Here is a 27,995-nt window from a genome sequence, read left to right as displayed (position 1 = left end):
AATTATTATATCTTTTATTATCGTTATTTTAATTCGCTTGATCACTCAGAATTATCTAATTCTATATTAAATTAGCAATGACCTGGTAACATAATACAATAATCCAACCGTTACGGTAATGACCGCGGGTAACGATCCCGCTGTCTCGACGGGACAGTAACATTACACACGATTCAACGCACTGTGATAGCCGAATTTTGTGGTGTCCCGAATTTTCATTGAGCCACAAAAACTATTATATTAAATTTAAGGAAATTGTCTCACTATTTCGGATGCAGCATGGATAACCTAACTTTGTATGAAATCGGTCTTTTTTGAAATGTTTATATAATCTATTTTCCAGAGTATACATATTACATACCCAGTTGAGTACCATGTTCATGTTCCACCACCCACCACCACCCATGTTCCATAAAAACCATTTCACATAAAAGTCGTGAGCAAAATAAACCTATACATTTAATCAGTCTCATTTGTTACGAAAGATCATAAGTATCTCTATTGTATGAATAAACAAAGAAAAGAAAGAAAATAAAAGAAACTGTAAGAAAGAAAAAAACAAACAAAATTAACACGCAGTGTGATGCATAAAATTGAACTTAAAATTAAAACTAGCTCAAGCAGCAATTTAAAAAAACCAAGAAGAAGTGAGGCCAAATTTTTGAAATAGGTACCTTACTCCTTCACTCGTCCACGGTGAAACAAGTGATTAAGTATTGAAAAGGCTTTTATATTTGAATAACGTTTCGAAATTCTGATTCGTCATCATTTCGAACTATTCCCCAATGATTTCTGGCTAATGTGGCGTGGGGCTGTTTAATTCTGTCTTGTATTTGGGACATCTGTTTAGAAATTCATGAATGGCACATATCATTATTGATAGGCGCTAATTTTAAATTTTAAACCATTTTTGGTAGTGTTTGGTGCTTTTATGTATTATGTAAGCTGTCTGGTCTTAGGATTGGTACCTACCACCTTAGTGGTCTACCAACTTCCTAAGACCTTCCTATCCTAATACCACCAGAATCCTAAGACCACGTTGGTGATAGGTACCATCATCATCATTTATGATCCCAGAGGAGACCTTCTCATCTTTGGATAGTATAACAGTAAGAAGGGGAAATAAGTCGCAACACTCCATGTATATCTGTTAGCAAATCTAATTATTTAAGTATCTAAAACAGGTAAACGAAGCGTGATAGCAACATGTGAACTAAACTAACTTTTGTATCTAGAATGTCATCATACCTGAAATTCCGTCGTATGTCCACCATTCTTCCCAACTACCGGAAATATCTGAAAATAAAAATAAAATATTAATTAAGTACTGTACTTAATGTACTTTTTTATAACACAGAAACATCAAAAGGACTGAGGACTAAGTTAGAACCCCTCAGGCAAGTATGTATCCCTTATCACATCCTCGAAGCCGAAAACCAGCAGCATTTTAAAACTGCTGTAATTAGACAATAAGGTAAAGGTAGAAGAACCCTTCGATAAAAAGCCTGCCACCTGTAAACTTCAATTAAGTGTAATGTAGTGTGATGTGATGTCATGTAATGATGTATCCTGTTCTTCTCCAGAGAATAGGAATTGACATTGGCGTCAGAACAAACACTAAAAGAAAAACTGAATTTAGTAGTTCAGCCAATACTACTTGTATTGTTCAATTAAATGGAACATATTCTGTGTAATGCAACGTGATGTGATGGGATGTAATGTAATGATATATTTCAGGTAACCTGTTCTTTTCCACAGAGAATAGGAATTGATATTGGTGTCAGAACAAACGGAAAAAGGAACACTGAATTTAGTAGTTCAGCCAATACTACTTGTATTGTTTAATTAAATGGAACATATTCTGTGTAATGCAACGTGTTGTGACGGGATGTAATGTAATGATGTATTTCAGGTAACCTGTTCTTTTCCACAGAGAATAGGAATTGATATTGGTGTCAGAACAAACGGTAAAAGGAACACTGAATTTAGTAGTTCAGCCAATACTACTTGTATTGTTTAATTAAATGGAACATATTATATGTAATGCAACGTGATGTGATGGGATGTAATGTAATGATGTATTTCAGGTAACCTGTTCTTTTCCACAGAGAATAGGAATTGATATTGGTGTCAGAACAAACGGTAAAAGGAACACTGAATTTAGTAGTTCAGCCAATACTACTTGTATTGTTTAATTAAATGGAACATATTCTATGTAATGCAACGTGATGTGATGGGATGTAATGTAATGATGTATTTCAGGTAACCTGTTCTTTTCCACAGAGAATACGAATTGACATGTGTTTGTGTTTCAGGATGCGTGGATAATGTTCCCGGCTTCCAAAAAATTAGGTTAAGTGCATCAAATAGTTAACAGTTACCGTCTGTTTGTCGGTCTCGTTTAGATGTTACTGACATATAATGGTGTAATGTGTTTACTCTATTTTCATGTTAGTAACTTAGTAAAGTTAATTTTTTGACTGCAATAAGGGAAAATGCATTGTATCTATCCTTTTGTTTCTTTTTTTAATTTTTTATTGTAGTGCATATTTTATATTATGCTAAGTATGGCAGTGTTCCGTGTTCGATCCTAGGTTAAACAAACAAAATAATAAATTTAAATGTCTGTTTCTGCTTGAGTCTGGGTGTTTGAGTACTCGATGTTATGCGTCTACAACACCCATACTAATAAGAACTTTAAAGTAATAGCTAGCTACTAAAATATTAATTTACATTTAAATACTACAGTTTTTAGTATTTGAAACTTACCTTTGACAGTGACACAGAGAAGAATTAGTATAAATAGTGAGCATTGGTGCATCGTGACGATGCCGCCGATCACACTGGGCCCAGCATTGGGAAGCAGCACTGGGCAACTGGAACAAGGAAACAGTACTTTACACTTAAGTCTATTAATATCAATACTGGGCTAAAAGTCAAAATTAAGCCCACAGTTAAACACAGGTCTCTTATAAGAAAGAGGATGAGACTATTGTCTAGCACATTAGCTAAGTGCAGATCCAGACACGCGGTAGTGTGTCAGGCAAGTTTAAAAAAAAGTCGGCGACACAACATCGTTTGTACACATACCACTATTACATTACACATACCACTACAAGTAAATTTTAGCCATTTATTACTATTTAAGATAATTGGTAAATTACACGATTATAGCATAAATGTTTATTCTAATTTTATATTACTTGTTGCTCTGAGTTACATGACAATATGACAATTATTAATTTTATTATTATTAATTTTCCTATTGTCCCAAAGTATTAAATCAGGGGTACGAAACATAAGAAAACATACATAATTTTATATTACGTAAATCTATTTGTATTTCATGATTTTACAAGATACAAAAGCAGAGGTGCAAAACATTTTACTTGAAGCTCGCGTGTCCAGGGGCGATCACCGTTGGTTGGCTCATATTTGTCTTCGCTGAAAGCCCACGCCCCGTTAATTGCAACTGCACACTAATCACTGATTTCATTGTTTATTTACTTTTTAATCCAATTTTGTTCTGGTTTCTACGGATACGCTAAATTAAAGTTCTTCTTGGAATAGGAATGCTTTGTAAACATTTTTATGGAATTATTACACTCATATTTTTATTAAAGACTGCTACTCATTGCACTGTTGTTTTAGCTACAATTACAGTTAAAAAATCTTGCCTATAATATGGTCGGTTATATTATTACCTGTATAGCAATATTGCTTTTTTATTATTTTTGGTGCGCGAAGCGTTTATTAAAGTAAATGATAAAAGTGGAAAGTAAAGTTACCCCTCTATAACTGCTTTCTCTATCTAAAAGTTGCTTAAAAATTAAAACTTCCCGTGTGTCATAGTGGTGGAGACCAATATATGGTATTATAGTTAATATTGATCTATCATGCAATGGTTTAGCTTCGATTCCCTTCGAATGATAAATGTATATGTGTTTGTCTTCAAAACTATTAATTTTACTAAGCTTACTTAACAATCTAGATCACCAGAGAAATAGCCAATTACTTACGAATTTAAAAAGGTTCTTTTTAATTCGGCGGATCACAAAAAATAATTTCTAAAAGTGTTTAACTTATATATTTATTTAATTAATATGAAAAGAACATTTAATTACATTAAGTAACATTAAGAGATAATCACAAAAAACAATCACAAAAAAGTCCAAAAACAAAAACTACTATCATTCACTCTCATTATCATTACAATTACATTACAAATCACATTAAAACTGTATATTTAAAAAAAAAGTAAAGAAAATATTCAATTAATTATCCAACAACAAAACAAACCACTAACATTCACTGTCATTATCATTACAATTACATTACAAATAAAATTAAAACTGTATATTTAAAAAATAGTAAAAAAATATTCAATTAATTATCCAACAACAAAACAAACCACTAACATTCACTCTCATTATCATTACAATTACATTACAAATCACATTAAAACTGTATATTTAAAAAAAAGTAAAAAAATATTCAATTAATTATCCAACAACAAAACAAACCACTAACATTCACTCTCATTATCATTACAATTACATTACAAATCACATTAAAACTGTATATTTTAAAAAAGTAAAAAAATATTCAATTAATTATCCAACAACAAAACAAACCACTAACATTCACTCTCATTATCATTCTCCAAACAAACACCGAAGCGCAGTTCATCCGGAATTGCCTTATCTAAACCCCGGTACAAATGCGGATCAGTTCTTATCTCCCGGATACTGTAGTTCAGAGATCATGCGATTAGAGTTGTTTTGTTCGGAAAGGTTTTTCCTACGTAATAAGCTATGTTTTTCATATAACGTTAGGATTAATTCGTTTATAAGATATATTTTGCAGGAATTGCAATATTTTTAAATTATTTTATGTTAATAAGAAACGATTTCTTTTTTTAATATAAAAGTAGCAGACGAGCATGCAGTCCACCTGATGGTAAGTGGTTACTGCCGCCCATAGACATCTGTAATCAACCCCAGATAGGATTAGACATTCCTAACTGAGGTCGGCCACAGATGCGCCGCTACCCCTGAGGACTAAGCTGGAACGCCTCGGAAAAGTCTGTCTCCCTTACCACACCCTTCAAACCGGAACACAGCAGCGCCTAACACTGCTGTTATTAGGTAGAAATAGGTGTGGCGGTGGTGCCGCTGGAGTCGAACCGCAAAGGGTTCTACCACCTGCAAAAATTGCAAAAATTAATTGCTGATGAGTAGCAATCTAGCAGGAAACTATATAAAAAGAAAGAAGAATATTAAGTATATTGTTTAAATAATAAGATGTCATAGAGTGGATTGTCTCAGAAAATATAGAGTGGAGCTGTTTTTAAATGTTTTAGTATGAAAAATAGACCTACAGGAATAATTTAATTACAATAGGAATGTTCGTTACTCTTAGAAATAATTTTTAACGTTTTTACAAAAATGACTATTTGTATTTGTTTACGTATTATCCATACAGACCGCTAGGGGCGCTGATTGTAAATTGTATGGGCAAATACGTAAACAAATACCAAAACAGTCATATTTGTCAAAACGTAAAAACTCATGGTAAGGGTACAGGTACGATTATAAGTTCTACCCAAGGTTGCTTACAGATCCGTTGCTACCACTGAAGACAAAGTTAAAATACCTCGTGTATCCCTGAAAGACGTAATCTTTTCTTTTCTGTGATGTTCCACTGATGGTATATTAATACCGAAAACTAACCCTTACTTTAATGACCCGACCCTATCTCTATTACATAAAAGTATAGATTTAAGGAAGTTAAGTGAAAACAAATGGTTACCGAACTCGTTAAAGGCTTGATCACCGGAAGGCTGTACCGCTAGGGTGCAATCTTCCCCGCTAACGACTGAAGATTGCACCCTCGTACCCTTCTAGAAATATTCCTTGTGAAAGATTAAGAGATAGTTATCTAAATTATAAGTTAGCGGGTGAAGGGTGAAGAAAACATTTATATGTATTTTTTTTTATAATATAGGAGTAGCAGACGAGCATGCAGTCCACCTGATGGTAAGTGGGTACTGCCGCCCATGGACATCTGTAATCAACCTCAGATAGGATTATATATTCCTATCTGAGGTCGGCCACAGATGCGCCGCTACCCCTGAGGACTAAGCTGGAAGGTCTCGGAAAAGTATGTCTCTCTTACCACACCCTTCAAAACGGAACACAGCAGCACCTAACACTGCTGTTATTAGGCAGAAATAGGTGTGGCGGTGGTGCTGCCGTAGTCGAATCATAAAGGGTTCTATCACCTTCTAATATATATATACTATATAGCACCCTCTGTGGTTCGACTCCGGCGGCACCACCCACCTATTGCTGCCTAATAACAGCAGTGTTAGCACTGCTGTGTTCTGGTTAGAAGAGTATGGCAAGGGAGACGTACTATTCCGAGGCATACCAGCTTATTGGTCTTCAAGTGGAAATCTCGTCTTGTCTCGGGTTGTTGCAGATGTCCATGGGCGACAGTAGTTATTTAACATCAGCTGAACTGCATACTCGTCTGCTGCTTATATATTATATAAAAAAGAAAAAAAAATATGGTAAGTTGGAATTGTAGTAGTGAACGATTTGATTGCCAGTACATGTTCTATTATATTTCAGTTCAGACAAAATATTGTAAATAACGGCAAATGGAAGAAATTGATAGAACTTTTTGTGGTCCGACTCCGAAGGCACTACCACCATACCTATTTCTGCCTAACAATGGCAGCATTAACCTCTGCTGTATTCCGCTGTGCCAGGTATGCTAGAGACATCAAGGATACTGAGGCGTTCCAATTGCTCTCTCATCTGTAACCAACCTTAGGTAGGAATCCAATCTTATCTGGGGTTAATTACAGGTGTCCATAGGCTGCAATACCCACCATCAGGTGGACTACACTGCTAGACACTTCAATATTAAAAAAATGAAAAATGAGTCACGTTACCTAAAATAATCATTATTATTATATGACTCAGTAGACACGAAAACTTGCCATTTAAAATTATCTTCTGTTCTCCCCTATTTTCTTTTGGCAACCCCTGTCGCCAGACAGGCGGGCGCCGTCGCTTCCGGTGGCTGTGTTTATATCAGGGGGACAAACTTACATACGTACATGTATATTTCTATATTAAGTCAAATATTAGGCTGAATATTATATTTCTTATATTAGGTGCAATGACTCTACATTGCAATGTGCTCCACGAAAATAGATGTCCGGCGTAGGATGAGACAATAGAACAGATTTACTCTGTATTTTTATTTAATATAGGTGTAGCAGGCGAGCATGCAGTGCACCTGATGGTAAGAAGCCTCTACTGCCCATGGATACCGGTAATCAATCCCAGATAAGATTAGATTCCTACATAAGGTCGGGCACAGACACGCCGCTACTCCTGAGGACTAAGCTCGAATGCTTCAGAAAAGTATGTCTCCCTTAACACACCCTTTAATACAGAACACAGCAGCGCTGACGTTATAACAGAAATAAGTGTGACGCAATTGTAACATATATTAAGAGCACTTTATGATCGTAAAATACAACGGATCTATTTATTCATAACTTTTAGTAGCAAGTGGTTAAACTTGAAGTACCTAGTGTGTGATCAGCCTATAGTTCACATGAAACAGTTTCGGGAGCAGACGGCGCCCGCCAGTCTGACGACAGACGTCGGGTATGTTCGGGTGGAAAGGAACATTCGTCTGTTTAATGGGGTATGGGATGTTTACGATTGGTTATTAATTATACGGTTAAATAAGGTTAGTTATTATAAGCTGTTTTGAGATGATATTTTTAGTATTTGAATAACATATAAACGAATGATTCACACCATACCTGCTTTCATACTAATTTTATTTAAAGAGTAATTTTAAAGCAACCTATATGTACCTCACGTGTCACACACCTGCAGTTCAGTTCTTATGCATAGAAATTTCATTGATAGTTTAATATTACCAAAAACTTTTTCTTGTTAAATTTCGTAAAAAAAATAACGACGACCGACCTAGCACCTCATTGATTCACAACTTCTAGTAAGTGAGTGAAATGGAAGTAGTGTGTAGTCAGCCTATAGTTCACATGAAACAGTTTCGGGAGCAGACGGCGCCCGCCAGTCTGACGACAGACGTCGAATAGGTGCGGGTGGAGAGGAACATTCGTCTGTTTAATGGGGTATGGGGTGTTTACGATTGGTTATTAATTGTTGGGTATTAACATGTTACTAGTTTAAAATAATTGGATGACATTGTGTTGTTGTTGCCGTTGACAGGAAAAAAAAATGTTAACCAACTTCGAAACGGAGAAGGTTTCTCAATTCGACCATATATATGTATTATTTTGTTTGTTCGAGGATAACTTCGTCGGTTACGAAACGGCTTTGGTGATATTTTTTTGTTGGAAAGAGGATATGTCCAAAGCGGTCCCATTATAAGGAAATCAGGGTCTGATGATGGCAGACCAAAAAATAATTTAAATAAATGTTGGTTTAGTAAATATTTCAGAAGTCGGCGCTCATATTCGACACGCTGATTACGCCGTTATCCAACGAAATATATTCACGCTGACTTCAGAAATATGTAGTAAAACAACATAGTGACATAAAGACGGATCTATTTTTTACAGTTTTTATAAGTACAATTTAAAAAAAAATTGTACTTATACTTAGTACAAATTTATTATTACTGACTGAATTTATTCCTAGGCGATGGGTGGGTTGTATGCAAGTAATCGGTTAGTCAAGAGAAAAAAAAAGCATATTTTACGTTTAGGTTATATTTCAAGCGCATAGCACTAAGAAAAATATTTTAAAAGAAAAGACTTCAAAATTTTTACTTCTACCTTTTTAAATATTTTTAAGAATTAAATTTCACTTATTATTTAGATGTAAAAATTTAAGCGAAAATTATTACAATTAAGTCTTGCACCAAATTGTATATCAATAACAGTGCAATCTTAGTTTATGACAGAGAAAATTAATTTAACAATAGGTATATTTTATTACAACATATTCTGTACATTTATGTGTTTTGATTTTGATTTTTTGTGCAATAAATTAAAAACACGATCGATCTAGAAAAATTTCCTATTAATCAACCCACAAAACGAATCAGATTCTTGTTCACGGTACATAGTGTTCCGATGCACCCCAATCCACCCTACCGAACTGATACAGGCAGTCATAAGAGATTAAGAGGGCTAAAAGCATCGAGCACCCCTCCCGGTTCACTGTAGGTATCAGGAAATACGCATGAAGCCAGATACTCGAAAATCAAATTATTGAGCAAGCATGCAGCCCATCTGACTGTATGGAAACCGCCCATGAACATTATTGGATATCTATAATCAACGCAAGATGTTTTAACTTAGGCCTCAGGTTGTAAAGCATCTATGCCCTAGGACTTTAATCTTATCTAGGGTTGATTAAAGGTACCACCTTTGGATAGCCAAGTAGACACATAGAGCCTACGCACCTTAGAGGAGTTTTTTTTTAATATTCTCGGTAACGTAGACATTCTCACAATGTTTTTCCGCACCGTTAAATAATAATAATAATAATAGCTTAATAATATAAAGTTAATAGTATATTTCATATTTGCGGAGTTATTGCAATTGTGATGATAATGATATAGTTATACTTATTTAAAATGTACAAGGGATTAAAATATTTTATCGTTTTATTCGTAGCATAAAATTTAAAGTCACGTCACCTCAGAGGGTAGAGCATGAATGCCTCATTTGCAGTTCCACTGATTATCACTTCTGACCAGAAAACAATGGCGTAATCAGACTTCGTCGCAACTAAAATTATACTATAAAATATAAGACTGTAATATAAAAGTTAGCATATTAAATATTACATTTGTTCTTTCTATTGAAATTAATCTGAGGTGAATTTCCATTTAACTTAATTTCTCGGGTTCAAATCCTTTTTGGGTAGAGAAGCTGGAGTGTCAAGTTATGATAACGAATTTAAATTTATAGTATCTGTGTAAATATGTCTGGGTATGGATGTCTAGTACACGTACAACTTTGTGCTCTTGATTAACCCATTACAAGCACACAAACCACACAGGAATGGCACAGGTAAACTTTTCGTTTGAGAGTATTTTAGATAGTCTATCCGCTGACTAAATACAGATTGGACTTACATATCATTGAGATTTTGTAAAATAAATACCTCTCAATTACTTTATTAACATTATATTTTAATTACATATTAATCCACATGGATTATCCCACGATGCTTTCTTTCAAAATCAGAGAACCCTGCCGAGGATTCGATGCTTGGACTCTCCGATTGAAAGACCCATTCAAACCACTAGGTACGCTGTAACTGTTTTTTTGCATCATACTAATACAAACGATTTTTTTATGCAATGCGATATGCGAATATTATAAAATGTACCTAGTTTTTTTATGATGATTCATTTATTCATTTATTCAATACAATTAAAAAAAAACAAATAAACAATATTTAAACTAAAACTACTAAGATTAACACGAAAAATTTATAAATAAAATAAATGAGCCAAATCGCTGCCCCCAGAAAGTTTATATATTATAGTTTGTTATTTTTCTTTAAAGGTCAACTTACAATATCTCAGACGTCAGAAGCCCATACACACGAAGTCATAGACACGCTAGAAATTCATAAACAAATTTATAACTTCGGAAACATTACCATAACTCAATTTCCGACTGCATAGTAAAACATTATGGAGTCGAGAAAATGGCAACCGTAACAATATAATAAATGGCTCATTAAAACCTAACTTTCCCTCCAAGAAAAAGTATTGTGAAAAATACATTTGCAAAAGGCATAAATTTTAACCGTTCTCTGACAACGGTTAACTAACTCTATGGTAACGGTTTATGGTTCAAAATAGATCGTGGAAAGTTGTTGAAAGTGTTTTGAGTAGGCTTGGTAATGTGCCATATAGTGAAAACCGTTTTCATTTATATATCGTACAATATCGATTTTCTAGATATGAGTAGCTAACTGTTGTAACAAAATCAAACGACAAAAGTACAAAAGCAAATTATTAAAGGCAAAACTAAAACTATCGTGAATTTTGTATTCATTTTGTTCAACTTTCAATACTTGCTGAGGTGAAAAAGAAGCGAAGTGAAATAATTTTATGTAATAATATGGCAAACTCGATATAATTTTATAACGTGTGACAAACATGGACGAAATAAGCGTTTTTTTTTTAGACAAGCATGTACTTGCGTTTTTTTTAAAAAAACGCATACAAAGTCGGTAATAAACTAATCTGATATCGATATAGAGAAACAGTTCATAACGATATAAACCAAATATCGTTAACGCAACCGTTATCGAAAAAACTGAAAACGACCATGACTTGGAAACAGGAAGTCAACAACGGTTGTAGACAAAGCTCGTTGGTTACCGGATGTGTTGTATCAGGGGGTACGTTGATAGATAAGGGTTGATTATTCCTGACTTGTGAACTGCACTGCTCGTACACTTTGTTAATTAATAGTATTTAGGTTTATAGTCTACATAGCCTTTGCGGTTTAATTCTTTTGCGCGGAGACTACACCTATATACATGTGAATATAATATCATGTCATCATCATCATCAACCCATTACTGTCCCACTGCTTGGCACGGGTCTCCTCTCATAATGAACAGGATTAGGCCATAGTCCACCACGCTGGCCAAGTGCGTACTGGTAGACTTCACATACATTTGAGATGTTTTTTTTTTATAAATCTCTCAGGTATGCAGGTTTCCTCACGATGTTTTCCTTCACCATTTAGCAAGTGATAATTAATTTCCAATACACACATAACTTTGAAAAATCAGAGGTGCCTGGGATTTGAACCTCGGACCCCTCGATCGTGAGGTCGAGTTTCTTAACCACTAGGCTATCACCGCTATAATATCATGTATTCATATTCAATATCCATTCTTTATAAATTATAATATCAAACAAAATATGTGACAACATCGTACCTTAGGATGTACGGAGACACAATACTTAAAAAGTTAAACTTAAAAAGAACGTTAAGTTTTGTTAAGTTAAATAGTACCTTTCAATAAATGACGCCAGTGTTATATTATATCAATCTGATATTTCTATATTTACTATAAATGCATTTGTAATACCGATGTCAGTGAACAGACTGCGCTATTTTGGACACCAAGACGAAGACGATGCGTCGAGACTGAGAGGCGCGACGCATAGGCGCCAGGGGAGTGACGATTTATAACAATGTATTGTTACACTGTATATATTCCTTTGGTACATTTGTTAGATGGACTGTAAACTTAATTTATAGTTACATCAATATCACGATACCAGGGGAATGACGAATGTGAAAAAAAGTTCATCTTACTCAAATGCGCATTATTATTATTCACCCTGAAAAGTTTTGATATAATATTAATTTTATCTAATACCTTTAAACGAGCAATTCTTGTATATATATATATATATATATATATATATACGGTTGAAACGACATTTCCTAAAAATAAAACCTAGCTAGATCGATTTATCGCCCCCGAAACCCCCTAAATACATATATATATATATATATATATATATATGTATCAACGATCTCGGAAACGGCGATTGTCTTGAAATTTTGTATTTAGGGGGTTTCGGGGGCGATAAATCGATCTAGCTAGGTTTTATTTTTAGGAAATGTCGTTTCAACCGTGTTTTCATTGCATAAAATCCTCCTACAATATCATTAGAATACGAAAATTTCGCCACCATTTACGCAGTTAGAATAGCCCGGTCGGGAAATCGGGTTCAAATCTCGGTCCGACAGTTTCTTTTTTTTCTCTTTTTTTCGAATTCCTTCTTTTTGTGTGAAAAATAATTGCACTCGTGGCTTTTTATTTCAAATAATCGGTATTTTTGTTTTATTATTACAACACCGAGCAAAGCTCGGCCATCCAGGTACTTTCAGTTTAAGCTGCCATAAGAATAAGATACGATTTTTGATTTCATAACCAAAAAGATAATCATACCTTGCATTTAAAAATATGTTACATCGGGGGTCGTCTCTAAATGTTACCTGCAATATATGGAGAGTTTTACGGAGAGATATATGGAGAAATCTACAGAGAGTGTAGAGAACAGACGTTCCGGCGCGACGCTCTGGCGCCAAGGGACTGACGAATTTAGCTAAATATTGCGTCTCGGAATATTATTTCAATTTTTTGTATTATTTTTCCTATGAGTAGCAAAAAAATCGCGCTATCTAAAGCAGTTATTATGGTAAAACCCCTTTTATGTTAATTGGAGTCCTATACAATAGTTAGACAGCTAGGTTTTTGTATTGATTGTAATGGTAACTTATTGATAGGATACTACCATCAAAAATGTTTTTTTTTAATTTATTTTGATAGTAAATGGCCTTGAACGAAATCAAAATAATTAAAAAAAATTGACATAAAGTGGAGTTGGCTGATTTGCTAATTATGGTATCTATGTGTATTTTCAGTTTAAGTGAAATTTTGTGGATTGTGTAATTAAATAATACATAAGCATTTTTTTCTTCTGTTTACCAATACTTTAAAAAACAAAGACAAAACAAACAAAATATGATAAACGTCCTAAAGGTACGGAATTCTCTTGTATTTTCACAATTCATTCGTACGACAATTTTCCGAGCGATCCAATACATTTGTCGGCTCATACCAAGGGCGGTATCGGATTCCCCATACGAAACACAAATAAAATGTGTGGGCAGCCATCACACCGCAACTGATTATATATATTTTTTTAAATATGGAAAATATGAATATTTAGAGCGTTTGTGAACATATTTTTTAATGGAATTAAGATTTGCAAAGTAGCAGTCTGCCTGGAGATAAGTGATCATTACTACTCAACCTTCGATTGGATAAAACCCCTATCTGCCTAGCAACTCTCCCTTATCGCATTATTCAAAACAATACATACAAGCCCTAACACTGTACTTAAAATTTAAAATAGGCACGGGTCTCCTTTCCGAGTGAGGAATTTAAGAAATAGTGTGGTTAAGTCCAAGTAAGTGGCTTGACAATTATTTTCCTAGAACTCTCAAACGTTCAAACAGGATAAAAATCCCACATAACCCTGCGTCGCTCCCACGGCGCCGGGTACCTTTTGAAGGTTTCCCCCTCGTAAAAAAAAGAACTCTCAAACGTGCAGGTTTCCTTTAGCGCTCACGTTTTCCTTCACAGTTTAAGCGAATGATAATTAAATTCTAATACGCAAATCACTTTAAAAAATAGGGGTTGTCTGAGATTTTATCCTCGGACCCACCGAATAAGAGGCCGAGTTTCTTAATCATCACTGCTTTATCAGCAACACATTCCAGTTAAGTCATTTGTATTCAAGTATACTATTTAAAATATTATTTTGACGATCAATTCTACTTGTATCTTACACTTAAACTTCTTGTAACAAAATTCAGATGCTCTCAGTATTCCACGTTTCGCTCACCCGTTACGCATCGGTGTGATACACAGCCTAATGCAATGGCAAGTAGGTAGTGAGTTAATTTAGTTGAGTGGATTTGCCCTGCATTGTCATCGCTCGAGGTAATGGTATTAAACTTTGGATATTGGTTTGAATAACGGATTTTTGCTTTGTCCCTTTAGGTTTTGAGGCGTTGGTTAAGCTTGGTTAATTTATGCTTCATACTGGAATAATAGATTAATACGCGATAGAATTTACATTCGAAATTGTATGTTGTTATATCTATTTTTGACTTGGATCATTATGCGTGGCTCTTCAAAAGGGTTCTTCTAAGAAGACCCTTTGGAAAAACGAAACCCAGTAGGAGATACGACCTTTTTCCTTAAGGTATTGTTTAAACTGATAACTGACTAATAACAAAGTTTATAGGTTTGTGGCACTCTTTTCTTTTCAAGTTATAAAATAGTTCGCCTAGTCGATAATGGTATATTTATAACTTTAAAAGGTAATGCAAAAATTACCTTACAATCATAGATTAGTAAAGATACTTCGCCGCCTTGAAATTGAATGAAGCCACAAACGGTTTATTTTAGTAAGTTTTTTTTTTAATTCTTGACAAATAAAAACATTTTTAGAGAAAATTTACGAATAAATAACTAATACTGCATTTACGTAATAAATAAATAATTATTTCAAATATTTTAGGGACATTTTAGCACGGAGACGTGGCAAAACTTTTTTACGCAAGTATTTCAATTCTCAAAACTGGGTACATTTTCTTGTTAGGGTATCTTTACTAATCTATGCTTACAATAATCTCACCTATTTCAGCCACAACTTGAAGACAATTTTACACTTTCTACACCTATAATCCTTTATATAAAATTCCCGGTGACATAAGTGTCATAAACTTACAAAGGCAAGTAGAAAAACACCAGATCCATAATAAAATTCTTATCATTTAGACATCTGCTTGGACGGTCATCGAACCCGGGACCTTGTGCGAGTTACCGGTATGATCACCAAGAAGCAAACTATCATCGGAGATCGACTTCGTACTAAAACATAGACCAAACACGTTTAGAAATTACGTGTAGTGTACGTGTACCTCTGAAATCCTACACCAAATGTGGTCCACACAGCATCCCATGGGAGTTAAACACCAAACAAGACGTAATCTGTTCCGTTTGCATTCCGAGACGTTCAGATAATTAAGGTATGCAATATTAACATACCTATCTAGCACAGTTGGATTATTTAAGAGTCGCAAATTACCAGACTCAATAGAAACCATTCCGAGGCAGTGATAGCTTAGTGGTTGAAACTCCGCCGAGATCGAGGGGTTCGAATCCCAGGCGCTGATTTTCAAACTTTTGCGTGAATTCCAAGTAAATTGTCACTTGCCCAATAGTGGGACAGTAATAGGTTGATGATGATAGAAACCTTTCTATTTATCGTTTCAATGCCTACATTTTGTTTTATTCATATTTCTGACACACACATTACTAATATTACGCTTTTTACACGCTTTTTATTAGCTTCACCTGTATGTTTGTTTGTATGTTTGTAACCGACTTCTTTGGGCGCGATTTTGACCCACTTTAAACGGCCAGATTTCGTTCAAACTTTGTAGATTTATTTCACAATTATACTATTTACTGTTCCTTAATTGATTCCTAAATTCATTAAGATTTTCTACTTTTTAGTTAATTTTATCATAAAAGCGTGTTTTTTAGTTTTTTGAACTATATTTATTATAATATAGAACACACATTATAAAATCGGAGTCCTACCTAAAGGCGGAGATGCGTTGCTAACTCTGAGGTCCACTCTTAGGTCGAATGCTTTGTAATTGTCCCTTCACACTCTTCAAACCAAGCCACGTGAAGTCATATAAAGTCTTGATATTCATAATTTTGTTTATAATATTGAAATAACAAACAAGCATGTTATCAGCCTGACGGTTTTGCTACTGCCACTAACGAATATTTGTAATTAACCCCAGATAAGATTGGAGACTTTCTAGAGAAGACCACAGATGCTACTGCTATCCCTAAATGCCTCACTTACCTCAAACTGAAACACAGCAACGCTTAACACTGCTGTTATTATGCAGAAAATAGTATGGCTTAGTGTCTCCGGAGTTAAACCTAAAAGGCTCTACTATCTTCAATATCATACTGCTAATGTGTTTTTTTTTATATAATGTAAGAGTAGCAGACGAGCCTGCAGTCCACCTGATGGTAAGTGGCTTCTGCCGCCCATGGACATCTGTAATCAACCCCAGATAGGATTAAGTATTCATACCTGAGGTCGGCCACAGATGCGCCGCTACCCCTGAGGACTAAACTGGAACGCTTCGGAAAAGTCTGTCTCTCTTACCACACCCTTCAACCCGGAACCCAGCAGCGCCTAACACTGCTGTTATAAGGCAGAAATAGGTGTGGCGGTGGTGCCGCCGGAGTCGAACCACAAAGGGTTCTACCTTCAAACCACCTTGGTGGATTTGGCCTAAACTCTTTATAACTATAACCCTTCTACTCATCAAGGTGATATAATAGAATAGTAACCTTCATTACTCGATTTGCCTAACTAGTTGTCTAACACCTTAAGTTGCATTCACAAAAACTTAAACCTTGTTAAACTTCACGTCTTAGGAATTGAACAGATAATTAAAGTATGCATTATTAACAGAACACTCAGCTCCCCGGCTATATTATTCATTGGATAGTGTACACTAAGACTGGTCTGACTTTAATATGTAACGTAAGGATGCAATCAGGTTTTGTTGATTATTTAGAAGTTGTTCTGTCTTGGGTGTAAGTGAGCTGCCACAAGAGTGAAGCGGAATTAGTTTTTTGTTATTTTTCACGGATCTCCTAGGTTTTTGGGACGAATGAAGGAAGATTTATCACCTGTAAGATTTTTCATATTTGTTTAGATGTCTCATTGTTTCCGCGCAAATGTGAATGAACCTGAACTATGTTTTTATTTGTTTATCTGTTACGCGGTTATTTAGTCTGTGGCGGTTTTTCTTATTATCTGGACCATAGTGCCGTGAATTGTCTGTGCAATCGTATCTATGTACCTTTGTCTATATCTGGAGGCACGGCAGTGCCTCCGCCAAGTCGAGCCAAAAGAAGCGGCACGGCCGTACCATACTTTTCCCGAAGCAATTCGGCCCATTTTTGACCCCCTGTAACTTCGTTGCATATGAAGCTAGAAGCCTGAATTTTCAGGAGCCAAGCAAGCATTGTATAGACACGGTACATTTCAAATTTCATTCAATTTGAACCAGTAGTTTAAGAATTACAAGTAGTTAAAGTTCGTAATTTTGTCACTCACTCACTGACTGACTGACCGATCATCAAAAGTTTAAGGCACTTCCAGCAGACATAGAAGGTTGAAATTGAGAATACAATTAGTGTTTAGTATATAACTCATGGAAAAACTAAAATATTTTGCAATTTCTGTCCAGTTATCTAGATACACCAACTACATTAAATAACTTTGTATCCTATATAAGTTATATAGGATTACAAAGTTACATTTGCAGTTAATGAATCTGTGTTTCTGTCCGCGAAATGTACGAGTAGTAGGGGAGCCCATGATGTTAAATGGGTAGAAACTCGAGTGTCAATAGGACGTATACGATTGTGTAGATTACACAGTGAAGAAAAGGTTGTGTGATATTTTTCGATTCACCGTGGGAATAGTTTCTAGATGATTCGAAAAATGTAAAAAGCAGAGTCAGACATACTCAAGGCGCGGCAGGTTAGTGATAGAGTATATATCTCTGATGCCGGAAATATGTTTATCTGCTGGTTTGCATAGGGGGACAGCCATACGAGAGGTAAAAATGGAAAAAAAAGTAACCAGCACATTAGATTTGATCTTGACACACTCGAGGGCGTAAGATTATTATACAGGAAATTCCAGCTGATGTTTTACTTATCATAACCCTTCATCTGACGAATTAGTGGAGGGGTTTTTTATACTGACGATTTGAAAAAAAAAATAGAATGAGAATATATAAAGAATAATGTATTTTCCATAAAATTTGCCTTTTCCTTTAGTTTGTTGTACACCATTACTTTCCAGGGATCCATGATAATAAATGGCGCTATCAGTAAGTGCATATTTTCTAGCATAATTTCCTTTGTATTAAAAAAATTACCGCGTATGTCCAGTATGTCCAGGTATAGATTTTTTGCAACCTTATTACTCCCTAACGCCGCCCTCAAACCATCAGATTATAAATTTATTGTTTTCAGCATGTAATTAAGCTAATATAGATAATACGATTTTTTATTAATAGTCTGATGGACTTCCCTGGTTGAACCCCTCAAATGGATAGTTTAAGATACTCTATAGGATGTAAGGTATCTCCCATATTTTAATCTGCCGCGTTCAAGTCACTCTCGAAATCCCGTCTTGGGCTCCCCTACTATTATAGGCGACGTCAATTGTTTTTATTCTCGAGACAAAAGACGTTTTCAATTCCAACTTCAATTTAAATTCAATTCAAATAATGGGTGAAGTGCGAATCGAACTCGTTCACTGAGGGTTCCGTACCACAAAAATATTTGTTTATTTTATTTTTATTTTTACTAATTGATGTTATAGCAGCCATATAATGCATTGTGAACATTTCAAATGAAAAACGCTAAAAAATAGCAGGTCCTTATATGTTTGTCTCTGTAGTTCCTGGACTAAAAAAGGGTTAGATACGATATCCCGTGCCTGTAAGAAGCGACTACAAGGGGGCTTCCGGAGTTGGGAGTGGCAAGAGAGAGCTGGAACCGTCCAATAAGTGTCCCCGGGAAGGACGGCGGTATGTGTAGTCGCATACCGTCGTGAACACCGGATAGTTTAGGAGGAGCGAAAACTGTTCTCCCAGGGCAGAGCTCGATCGGGGCATCGCGCTTAAAGGACTTCTGTTACGTTCAGTCGGAGATCCCGGAGTTCTCCAACAAACGTTGAGGACGGCCACCGGAGGATTTTAGTGCGGCTAAAGTCCCACATAACCCGGCGTCACTCTCACGTCGTCGAGTACCTTTTGAAGATTTCCTCCTTGTATGGCAACTCTCCTTTATTTGAAAGTTTTTTGGAGTTTACTCCTTAAGAAACGATTTGAGTTATAAGGCCCGGTACGGAAATTTTATGAGGAGTAAAATCAAGTGTAACACGAAAAGTTGAGGCGTTACGTAGAAAGAGACAAACATATATGTATATCTGTAGGATTGAACGTGTAAAAGAATGAGATGGAATACATTACACAGCGTATCTCATTCTCGGGGTCTCCTCTTTGCGCGATACTTCGTAGTCTCACTGTATAGTTCACTACCTCCAGTCTGAGAGTTGAATGTGTGCGTATGTTTATACGTGTGTGTTGCGCGCCTGCGTATTACGAAGTTCTGCCATAACTTGTATACTGCTGCCGAGTACAGGGTATGCATGCTGTATAATAAATGCATATAGTAACATCTATTGCAGACATCTATATATTATTATTATTTATATTATTTTGTAACATACTTTATGTAATACGCATTATTGAAGTAATATAAATAATCCGAATAATTACAGATATATGTTTGTTTCTCTTATCATTTTAGTAGATGCGTTCATTTACCCTTTTTTCTATTCGATATATATCATAATTATCGTTCGTAAGGAGTAAACTCCAATCGTGCGTCGTAGCTGACACACACACACTTTTTTGAAAGTTTTTCTTTTTACTTTTAGTACTTATTGTTAAAGCGGCCACCATTATACATATTCCGTAAAAATTTTAAATTTCTATCTATTAAGGTTCCAGAAATAGAGCTCTATGTCAGACAGACAAACGGACAGCTTAGAAATAGGGTTCCGTTTTTACCCTTTGGGTATGGAACCCTAAAAAGTTATATAATATCAAAAACATTCCGAATTTCTGACAAATGTCATGAGAAAAAAACTAGATGTTACGGCTAATGTGCCTAAATCAGTTAAAAAGCAGATAGCTTGCCCACTACCTAAAGTACAAAACGAAGATTGTATCAATTTTCACCCCTTGACGTCGACCCGTGCATGCCATAATGCGTCGTCGTGTCATGAATTTACGACAAACATTGTATATTTTCACGAAACAATATCGCTTTGCGGCACGATGTCGCTATGTGTCACGATACGTCGTCGTGTCGTAAAAAGGCATGTGTTTTAGCCCTAAGAACAAGTCTGAAAAGATGTTTCGAATTTTAACTACATAGTTAATCTGCATATTTTCTAGCTAATCTTAAGCCTAGTTAATGTGTATGCTAACGTATTCTACAATCTAACGGTAACATACACAAAATACAATAAGTGTCGTGAGGTTTAGCAACTGTCACCGCATTATAAAATAATAATAAGTTTGTTTCCAAGGAAACAAGTGTTTAGGCAAAGGAGATGTTTCATTTTCGGCCATCTCATGTACATTATAACTAAAAAACACGAATAATTTGTATAATTGAAGAAAAATACACATATATTTTGATAACCTAAAGTATTCGTGTTTAAAAATATTTAAAATAAGCAATCCTCATTGAAATATTAAATATGGCGGAATACTGTCAATGTCAAGTTTTCAAAACTGTCGATGTCGGGAACCTATGTGTACCCCACACATAGGTTACTATACTCTTTGGATGTCGGTAATTCTGTATTTCGCTGTTTTTGTCGTAAAGTTATTGTTACCTTAGTACTTTACAACCTGGCTTTTGTTTTGGGTATCCCATCATTATTTCTAAATTTAATTAATTATTTATAATAATAATAACAAAACCACCTTTTAAATAGTATCTGGTTTTATAGATGTAAATGACATGTCAAATTAAAAAAGAAGAAGTTGTCAATTTGATATGCGTAAAAGTGGATATATACATATTATAATAGTGGACTCCAATGTAAACGTTGAATAAATATGTAGGTACTGATGAGAAGATTCCATTTTAATCCTGAATATGTTTCTGCTCTGTGCTGCTTACGATTATGGAGTGATTCTACCTTACTTGTTTACCCAGATTATGTTTTATGGACTTTTGTGATTTTCGTGCGATCGCTGTGGATTGTGTTGACAAGGATTCAATATCATCAGGTAAAATATACATCAGTTGTTGTATTAATCGTGAAATAATCGTAAATAATTTTAAACTAGAGAAGCTAATCTTTTTAAATTTCTCTTTTTTAGATAATTACATTAGCCAGACAAGGACATTCTTGGGATGACAAAATAATCAGTTATTATTGCAACTGCATCGCTGGGCAACGAACCGTACTCGTAGGTAGTTGCGCTCACATTATGCCCATTGTTTGATGTTTGGGCTGAGCTCAGGATGAAAATATTGATAAGGGAAGATATTTAAAATGAATAAATAATGTATATAAGTGAAGAGTAAGTAAAATATGATCAAATGTGTACTTAAAGTTGTTTTATTTACACACTTAAATGTTTTAACTAAAATAAATTGGTATAAAAGTACATATTTTGGTATGTTTGTTTTAAGTCAAGATTTATGAAAGTAAATATAATTAATGTTTATCAAATATAGGCCTTGTTTCTCAATACACACAATACAATGTTTATATATCTACGCCCATTCGCGTAAAAAATATATTAAAAATTATATAATGTATATAGTAAGTTAAAATAGAATGACAGATGACATTATTACGGTAATCACTACCGCCATGATGTTTTTCCACTGTTGTGTTGCAAGTTTAAGTGTAAATTATTGTTTTTTAACAATTAAACGAACATGATTTGAAGAAAATTAACCCCCTTCTTGCAAGTTTTCTTAATTTTTAATATAGTGTACAAAAGGTGGCCGGGAGCCCATACATTTTGAAACATCTCCTTTCGGCCTTATTGAGCATAAATAAATGTCTATGAAAATAATTTTTATATGTAAGCACATAAAAAATTACAATGTTCACAATAGAAAATCCCTAATAACTTCTAAACGGATTACCCTAATTTACACAATTCCTTTTGCCCTATCCGTTTTAGACATAAACCTACCAAATGGCATTAAAGACAAACCAATATATATACGAACAGAAAATCATGTTTTCAACTTACGTAATATTAGGTACGTAACATTTCAACGCAATATTACAAAAATTTAGTTAAGTTCGTTTCAAATGATTCGAAATAGGAAACTGTTATATAAATCGAGCTTAGATATCCACTTTATAACATATTCTTGCCATGATCACCAAAAATATCAGCTCCTAGTGGCTTGATAATTGATAGCTATAAAAAAACGAAAATCCACAGTTTAACGTTGAATTTAAACAACCGTCCATTGCACAATTAGGGTATTTTTTTGCTCCATTGCTTGTACAAAACACAAACGCGTGTCAGAAATGAACTGACAGTCGCGCACGTATGCGCTCGAGTCCCCCCGAGATAACGAGTCGGTAAGTGGTGTCTACGTGTGCGTTACTCCAGCCCACTTTGTATGAAGATTAACTTCTGTTAGTTTTTATTTTGTGTTAGTACCTACCCGGAAAAAACGTGGAAATTATTATAAGAAACCTTTCTAATATAAATAATTTTAAGTATGAATTTGTTAGCGGTGAGTAAACTTACTGAAAAAGGATTTACTGTTAATTTCTTGAAAAACGGTTGCACTATTAGTAACTCTATGGATATTATCATCGCAACTGGCCACAACGTAAATGGTATATATACAATTTGTCAAATCACCGATATGTAATTTGACAATGTCAAATAAATATTGGCATAGAAGACTAGCCCATACTAATCCGGAATATATGCGAATTTTAAAGAATATTATGACTGGTCTTGATAATGTGAACATTACCGACGGATATGACGACTAGTAAGAAACCATTTCCAAACCTCTGAACGCGAACGAACGATATACTGGAGATCGTACATACAGATTTATGTAGTCCCATGGAAGCTAGTTCACTCAACGGTTCAAGGTACATGTTATTATTTATCGACTATTATTCTCGAATGACACGATGAATGTTTATTTTCTAAAACATAAGAGTGAGTCTTTAAGAAATTTCAAAAATATAAAGTGTTGAAAAAGGAACTAGCAAGTCGAACAAATGTATGAGATCAGATGGTGGGACGACATTTTGTAATAGAGCTTTCAATATTTTCTTATCAAGAAATGGAATTCTACATTAGAAGGCGATACTGTATACCCCTAAACAAATTGTTGTGGTTGAAACAGCTAACAGAACTATTATTGTATATGCGAGAAGTCTAAAACGAATGTTATCATTATTAAATAAATATTTCATTTCATTTCAGAAGTCAGAAGTCTATTATAAATTGAAACTAATTTGAGCAAGAGCAGTAAATACTGTGGTTTATATCAAAAACCGGAGTCCGACGAAGTCAGTGAAAGATTACCAATGATTTTTGTCGGATATTCAGAAGAAAGTAAGGGATGTCGATTATTTAATACGAAGACACGTTAAATCCCAATAAATAAATAAATAAATCACAATCAGTAGAGATGTTTTTAGAAGATGTTTTTCCTGAGGATAACGGGCATAATTTCAGTTGTCAAAATAGTAACTTTTTTAGATTTAATTTATTGTCATGTTCGAATGAAAGTGATGATGAATGGCAAGATTATTTACATAACTACAAAGACTACCTAAACAATTTAATTGCCTTTAAAAAATCTGTTGTTGAGATTCAACTAGTGGAAGGTACCGGAAAGGAAAAGAGTAGAAATATCTACAAAAAGGAATGAGATGCCATCAAAAACAATGCTTGTAAAAAGATCCAAGTCTCGCCATTCAATTCTTCTACCGTAAAAAGTCTTGAGATCTATGTAATACCAAGCCGGTAATGTATGCAGTCCCTACTTAAGGGACCTTCTGTCTTAAGGTATTATCTCACTATCTAACCTAACAACATCTCATGGGACCATACCAATTTTAAAAATATTTTATGTTCTAAATAAATTGACGTGGCAATCGTACTTGTGTGATGCGATATGATAAGATGAAAACACAATGTGACTTGCAGTACGATTGCCACGTTAATTTATTTAGAACATAAAAGATTTTTAAAATTGGTATGGTCCCATGAGATGTTGTTAGGTTAGATAGTGAGATAATACCTTAAGACAGAAGGTCCCTTAAGTAGGGACTGCATACATTACCGGCTTGGTATTACATAGATCTCAAGACTTTTTACGGTAGAAGAATTGAATGGCGAGACTTGGATCTTTTTACAAGCATTGTTTTTGATGGCATTGTCTATTCTTTTAACTTCCGCCCGATGAAAAAGTTTAGTTGAAGCAAGTTGAAGTAACGACCGTCTCTAGAATACTCACAATTGATAAGTGTCACCTGTATATCCTCCAAAGATATAACACTCATACAAATCACTCGATAAGTTTCCCAGATAAGTATTACAGATTGGCAGACATTTTTAACTGTTTTTTTTATTCGGATCCTTTGAATATACTTTTATGTGAACACTCAGCTCCCCGGCTATATTATTCATTGGATAGTGTAGACTAAGTCTGGTCTGACTTTAATATGTAACGTAAGGATGCAATCAGGTTTTGTTGATTATTTAGAAGTTGTTCTGTCTTGGGTTTAAGTAAGTTTCCACAAGAGCGAAACGGACGTAATTTTCAGGAATTTTTCACGAATCCTAGATTTTGAGAGAAACGAAAGAGTATTTTTTACCCTGTAAAGTTTTTTCATATTTGTTTAGATGTCTCATTCAAATCACTCGATAAGTTTCCCAGATTTAGTATTACAGATTAATAGACATTTTTAACTGTTTTTTTAAATCTGACTCTTTAAATATACTTTTATGTGAACACTCAACTCCCCGGCTATATTATTCATTGGATAGTGTACACTAAGACTGGTCTGACTTTAATATGTAACGTAAGGATGCAATCAGGTTTTGTTGATTATTTAGAAGTTGTTCTGTCTTGGGTGTAAGTGAGCTGCCAGAAGAGCGAAGCGGAATTAGTTTTTTTTGTTATTTTCATGTATCTGCTAGATTTTGGGACGAATGAAGGAAGATTTATCACCTGTAAGATTTCATATTTGTTTAGATGTCTCATTGTTTCCGCGCAAATGTGAATGGACCTGAACTATGTTTTTATTTGTTTATCTGTTACGCGGTTATTTAGTCTGTGGCAGTTTTTCTCATTATCTGGACCATAGTGCCGTGAATTGTCTGTGCAATCGTATCTATGTCCCTTTGTCTATATTGTCTATTCTTTTAACTTCCGCCCGATGAAAAAGTTCAGTTGAAGCAAGTTGAAGTAAAGACCGTCTCTAGAATACTCACAATTGATAAGTGGCACCTGTATATCCTCCAAAGATATAACACTCATACAAATCACTCGATAAGTTTCCCAGATAAGTATTACAGATTGGCAGACATTTTTAACTGTTTTTTTATTCGGATCCTTTGAATATACTTTTATGTGAACACTCAGCTCCCCGTCTATATTATTCATTGGATAGTGTACTAAGACTGGTCTGACTTTAATATGTAACGTAAGGATGCAATCAGGTTTTGTAGATTATTTAGAAGTTGTTCTGTCTTGGTTTAGGTAAGCTTTCACAAGAGCGAGGTCAACAGAATTTTTTTTTTCAGGGATCTCCCAATTTTTTTTTAGTAAATAAGGTTTAATTAAAGGACAATTAAATAAAGGATTTATTAAGATTTTTCATATAGAAGACTCGTAAGAATTAGTCCTTTAATTTCCAAAATAGGTCATACAGATAAACAGACAATATTCTAAGGAACCTTTTTTAAAAGGTTCTTTAAATAGACCTATTATTATATTTTTGTATTTAAATGACTTGAAATTGCTTAACGTCAAAGCGCTGAGTTTGATTGCGGCTGCAAAATGTATATTTAAGTTAATATAGCTGTGATGGTGACCACATCTACTTCTCCACACACACATCTGTCTTTATCTGTCCATGCAACACTAGTTGGCCTGTTTAGTCGTTTTCTATCACTTCATAAAATAAGTGTGTACTCTTAATAACACTTACCTGCCTTTCCAACACTCAAGAATCCTTAACTCTTTTAACCATCGGCACTTCCTTTTATGTTGAACTCGTTGAACTCCAGTACATTATCAATAGCGAAGCCACAACTTTCGCATAGTTCCCGCTTACGAATGCGAATGTGAGCCACAAAGCTAACTTTTCATTGAAAGAACTTGTGGAAATAATTTTGTATTTGATATAATAACAGAAATTGTGTTGTTGTAGGAAGCGGTGTGTGGTCAGAGTTTGTTAAGTGGTACCCGTAATAGTTTGAAATATGTGATACCATAATAAAGGATCTACTTATTTCAAATATTCAGTATAATCTTTGTAGTCCCAAACTGTAAAAAAACTATTGAGAAAATTTTGAAAGCAATATTTTTTTATAATATAGGAGTAGAGAACAAGCAAGCAGTCCACCTGACGGTAAGTGGCTACTACCGCCCATGGACATTTGTAATCAACCTCAGATAGAATTACATATTCCCTCGTGATGCCGGCCGCAGATCTCCACTACCCTTGAGGAGTAAGCTGAAACGCCTCGGAAAAGTATGTCCCACATGGGGTATGTGGGACATACTTTTCCGAGGCGTTTCACCACCACCCTTCAAACCGGAACTCAGCAGCGCTTAACACTGCTGTTATTAGGTAGAAATAGGTGTGGCGATGGTGCCGCCGGAATCGAACCTAAAAGGGTTCTAACACCTTCAGAATGTCTCTCTTACCACACATAAGCATGTACTCTTCTGTACTGTAAACAACACATATTACTCCTGTTTTTGTGTGATTGCCCGAGCAGTGTAATGTATTTATTATTAACCGTCGCGGCTCAGTAAGTGGTGCAACGAGATTGTTTCATTGTTTATTTAGCGATGTTTCATGCTTCCTTACGAAACGAAGGAAGTGTTACACGTTAATCTTGTGTACGTGCAAAATGTATAAAGGTAAAAGTCAGTGAGGTAGACGCCGAAATGTTGATGAAGTAAGTTATCAAGTCATAGATCAGTAAAGATACTTCGCCGCCTTGAAATTGAATGAAGCCAGAAACGGCTTATTAGTAAGTTCTTTTAATTCTTGACATGATTCTTTGAATTCTTGACAAATAAAAACATTTTTAGACAAAATTTTCGAATAAATAACTAATACTGCGTAATTTACATAATAAATAAATTATTATTTCAAATATTTTAGGGACATTTTAGCACGGAGACGTGGCAAAACATTTTTACGCAACTATTTCAATTCTCAAAACTGGGTACATTTTCTTGTTACGAGTGAGCAATCTTTACTTATCTATGTATCAAGTAGACTGCAAATAAGATAAAATATTTGTACAAAATATTGTACGGAAAATGAAATTATTGGAACTTGTTCTAACTTATTGGGACGTCTTTTTTTTAAGATTGCGTCCTTATTATATTTTAAGGTCAAGAAGATTTTATTCTATTTTAAGGGTGGAGACACGTCTGAGGCTTTCCTCGGATAAGACT

The 27,995-nt window shown here is 34.7% G+C and overlaps 1 protein-coding gene across 2 annotated transcripts in view; it reads right to left on the bottom strand.

Annotated features, from left to right (window-relative positions):
* Positions 1-27,995, bottom strand: part of LOC140754242 (carbonic anhydrase-related protein 10) — a 67,656-nt gene that overhangs the window by 25,023 nt on the left and 14,638 nt on the right. For both annotated transcript variants that reach the window (XM_073089196.1, XM_073089197.1), the window contains exons 2-3: positions 2,770-2,876; positions 1,249-1,296 (exon numbers count right to left, since the gene is read on the bottom strand). In XM_073089196.1, coding sequence (XP_072945297.1) covers positions 1,249-1,296; positions 2,770-2,821 — 100 coding nt within the window. In that variant the 5' untranslated portion in view covers positions 2,822-2,876. The remainder of the gene's footprint in view (positions 1-1,248; positions 1,297-2,769; positions 2,877-27,995) is intronic.

This window comes from Epargyreus clarus, unplaced genomic scaffold (genome assembly GCF_041222505.1).
Source record: "Epargyreus clarus isolate Ecla_fem2 unplaced genomic scaffold, WU_Ecla_fem_2.2 ptg000029l, whole genome shotgun sequence".
Lineage (NCBI taxonomy): Eukaryota > Metazoa > Arthropoda > Insecta > Lepidoptera > Hesperiidae > Epargyreus > Epargyreus clarus.
This window is presented reverse-complemented; position numbering and strand designations above follow the sequence as displayed.